The 4,260-nt window shown below is 31.9% G+C and overlaps 1 protein-coding gene across 1 annotated transcript; it reads right to left on the reverse strand.

The window, feature by feature from the left end:
• Nucleotides 1-2,074: 2,074 nt before the first annotated feature.
• On the reverse strand, nt 2,075-3,264 carry LOC108363369 (cullin-3-B-like). The gene is made up of 2 exons (XM_017616713.1): nt 3,085-3,264; nt 2,075-3,016 (listed from the first exon to the last, which is right to left on the reverse strand). Exons 1-2 carry the CDS (start codon nt 3,262-3,264, stop codon nt 2,864-2,866), a joined length of 333 nt encoding a protein of 110 aa, XP_017472202.1. The 3' UTR covers nt 2,075-2,863.
• Nucleotides 3,265-4,260: the final 996 nt, after the last annotated feature.

Below are 4,260 nucleotides of genomic sequence, written 5' to 3' on the forward strand. Positions count from 1 at the left end.
CGGGCCAATCACTTTAATCATATTTTTAGCTGATTTAAAAAAGTTAAATTAAATCAAGTTAGGGAACTTCCTATTCTTCTTAAACCGAATCGCTATATATATCAATTATATTATACTTTTTAGTTCTTGTTGTAATAAAAGCGTGTTTTTAGTTTTTTAACTATAATTTCATTTTAAATTTTTTTGTATACTATTTTTTTGAAATTTTTAGTAGGGTGCGGAGAATGATCAAAGTACGATCTTTCTGTAACTAATCGCGGTTAAAACCTCATAACTTTCAATTTATAGTGATTTATAAAGTTCCACGGCGCATAAAAGCGTTTACGATCTCTTACGAGCATACTAATGATCGTTAAGATCAGAAACGACATCTACATACGCATATTCATAAAACAATAGAATACAAACTACTTTTCGTGAAAAAGGCTTAGTAAGTCACTACCTGAATCTGTATTTGCGCGTGCATGCGAAGCAGGCGAAAATGTTTTCGCTCACGACCGTTTTCTTAAGTATTTACAGCGGTAAAATACAATCGCAAAACGAGCTAATATGAGAAGGTCGTACTATTAATCTTTCGCGACCAAAATTTTCCGCGACCTGCTTTTTAGCTACATTTTTTACCTAACGTGCTAGATTTGACCTTAACAAACAAAATTTTCAATATATTTCAATTTAAATAGGTAATACACATATTCTGAATATAAACCAAATCGGAGCACAGATGCTGATTTTTTTTTAATTATATATACTCACGCGCCATATAACTGCCAACATTTTTTGTGTAGTTATTTCTTTTCATGTAAGCAATATGCATTCTAAATGTTATTACAAATATATCGACTCCTGCGCCACCTATCATCAAATTTTTTTGTGGATTTATTTCTTTTCATACAAGTAATATATGTTCTAAATATGAACCACATCAGACTATAAACACGATTTTACAAATATCTCGAACTTAATCGGATCATAAACACGGGTTTTCCAAATCCTCTCGGCAAACTTTTTTGTGGATTTATTTCTTTTCATACAAGTAATATATGTTCTAAATATGAACCACATCAGACTATAAACACGATTTTACAAATATCTCGAACTTAATCGGATCATAAACACGGGTTTTCCAAATATCTCGACTCCTGCGCCACCTATCGGCCAACTTTTTTGTGGATTTATTTATTTTCATATAAGTAATATATGTTATAAATATGAACCAAATCAGACTATAAATGCGGGTTTTACAAATATCTCGACTCCTGCGCCACCTAGCGGATTAAGTCATGTTATATATTGCATTGTCCTCGAGTTCTGAACTAAGTTTGAAGTTTCAAATCTGTAGCTCATTGGGAAGTTTGTTAAATATTGACTGCAAAGTTCCAGGACATACAAAGATACATACATACATATGTACATACATAGATACATACATACATACATACATACATACAAGTGAAGTTAAATAAAAGCTTGTAATAAAAATTACATCAGTTTAAAATATTTTTTGATACAAAAAGTTATTTTTTCCTTTTAGGCGTTTTTTCTCAAATTGTTATATACGAAGTATGCAAATATGCATTTCAGAAGAAAGGTATTTAATCGCCTTTACAACGCCACCAATTTCTTAAAAATCGGTTAGTTTTTTTTTGTTTAAAATATTTTTTTTATAAAAAAAAGGTATTTTTTCATTTAAATGTTTTTTCTAAAAATTTTTATATACCAAGTGTACAAATATGGATATCGGAAGAAAGGGGGTTTAATCTCCTTTACAACGATATACATTTTTTAAAAATCAGTTCAAAATTGTTTGCAATATAAGGAATTTAATTTTTCGAAGACCTGAACTTTGACCCCTTATAGCACCTGTAATATAAGTTTGCACAAAAAGGTTTTATTTACCATTTAAATAACAGCAAAAGGAGGACTACGTCTATATTTTTAGGTTGTTAGTTAATTACATGCAATAATTAAATATAATTTTTTACCTAAGGTCCTATTTCGAACTTCGAAGGCCCATATCTCGATTTCGGAGGCCAACTTCGAAAAACGGAGAAATTACTGTTTTACCTATGACTCAAGCTCTTAAAAAAAATTCGTTTGGTCCAATACCCAGAAAAAAGTTGATTTTTTCGTACAGTGTTATATATCTGCACTCTAATGTTGGCGGATTTACTTTCAACGTACTTCCTATATAGATGTATTACATACATGGTAATTACTATACTACATGTGTGTCGCAGGCATTAGACGGCCTACGTTTATATTAGGTTAGGCTAAAAAATTTTGAATTGTTCGACTTTTAGGTTTTATCTAATATGCTGTTCCTTTGTTCAGATCGATATAGTTATTATCGCTTGGCTGATTTCCAAATATTTCTGTTTCCGCGTGACGCTTATCTATAATTTATCTTAAACCAACCGAACGGTCCTTAAGTTTCACCTAAACGCGAACTTGCACAGATTCGACGTGAATATTGGATGCGAGAAATTTTCGCATAAAAAAACAAACAAGCGGAGGTATTTAAAAATTCTCTGTATTCATCTGAAGTTATTTTTTTTTGAAATTCCCAAATTCTCGAGAAAGGTTTGTAGTAGTAGGCATAAGCAAAAGTCAAAATTTGAAAGGAGGACCGAAATCGTTTATTGTAGACCAAATTTTGGCGTGACAAAGGTAAAGTATAGATAACAAAAAAGAAAAAAAAATACGAAACCTTGATGAAAGTTAGATATAGCGGGTACGTTAGCTTGTTAAGTGGGGATCATGCAGTATACGATTAATAGTCTTAATGAATTGCTATTGCCTTTGCTTAAGACTCTTTTTCGCTAATCTTATCTGCTATTCTTTTCAGAGTAGGTCTTATGCGAGTTTATGCCAGATATATATAAACTTTTCGATCCTCCGGCGTCCTTGCTAAATATTCTCTTTCTATAAGGCCTTCTATTCGCTTTTTGATGAAAACAGGAGACGGTAGGAATCGAGACTTCAGTTGTGATGTAACATCAGAAACAAGCAAGTTGTGCTATATAAAAATAAAAATAATTTTTGAAGCCATATTCATTCAATTAAGTAAAAAAAAACATTATATACCGGCAATCGTTTTCTGGCTTTCATTATACGAACAATAGCTGCTTCAATTTCATGTTTGCGATCTTCGTCTACTTTGCCACGCGTTTCTTTGCGCTCCGGTTCAGTTTCCCCCTTAGCGGCCACCGTTTGAATTTTAACCCTGAAATAAAAAAAAATAATATTTTCGATAATATCAATCATTTTCGTATATGTAAAACGACGGATGATGCTCCTCTAAAGATTTTTAGGACTTAAAATAAATAAAAAATCACGAAAAGGAAAGACTTTATGAGGCAATAAAAAATCGTAAGAAGGCACTAAAAGCAAATAGAGTTAAATATGCATATGGCCCAAAACGCGGACTGTTACATTACATTTTGGCTCAAACTGATTTTTAAATACCGCTGAAACTCGCGAGAATACAATTTTCGGATAATTTTTCTTTTTGCATCTGAAAGCATAAGTATGTGGCATTATTTAATACATACAAACATATATTGTAACTCCTGTGGTTTAGGAGTTATGAATGTTTCAACAGTGGACTGTTGCATTACAATTTTTGAAAGTACTTTTTAAAGTTGCTTTATATTATTGGAAAAGTCTGCTCTCCTAATATAATGTTTTCAAAAGTTGGTACACAGTTTCCTAGCTTCAGGATGGAATTCAAGAACTACGTATTAATTGAACTGATAAAATTAATTTTGAGGTCAATATTTGTAAAAAATAGTCGGACTGGTACGTTACGGAAAAATACTGTTACGTTACCTGTGCGATATACGTGTAGCGATAGGATTGTAATTAGGTATTTAAATCGCTTTTAGTGTGTTTTATGCAATAAGTAGCATAAATTCAGGAGTCTTGCGATGTGACAAGTAATTCAAAGAAATTAAGAACATGATAATTATGAATACAGATTGCAAAGTTTCTGATGCTATGCAGCCGTATGTTGTTTCCGAAGTCATTTTCTGCGTAGAACTCGAACTCGATCTTAGAATTGCGCCAAGTTGTTGAGTTTTTCGCGTTTAATTTCACGAAAAACGGCTTTAATGGCTTATTTTGTTTGCTCTATGGTATTCAGTAATATTCTTACCCTTCAAATGTTAGATTCGAGCACTCGGCATTTTGTAGAATAAATCTTCTTTCCGCTTCTTATTTCGCTTCTCTTGACTTCGTTCCTTTTTGAAATAATATAATTCT

The sequence above is a fragment of the Rhagoletis zephyria genome, unplaced genomic scaffold (genome assembly GCF_001687245.7).
Source record: "Rhagoletis zephyria isolate East Lansing unplaced genomic scaffold, Rhagoletis_zephyria_1.1 Rzeph_scaffold_01259, whole genome shotgun sequence".
Taxonomy (NCBI): domain Eukaryota; kingdom Metazoa; phylum Arthropoda; class Insecta; order Diptera; family Tephritidae; genus Rhagoletis; species Rhagoletis zephyria.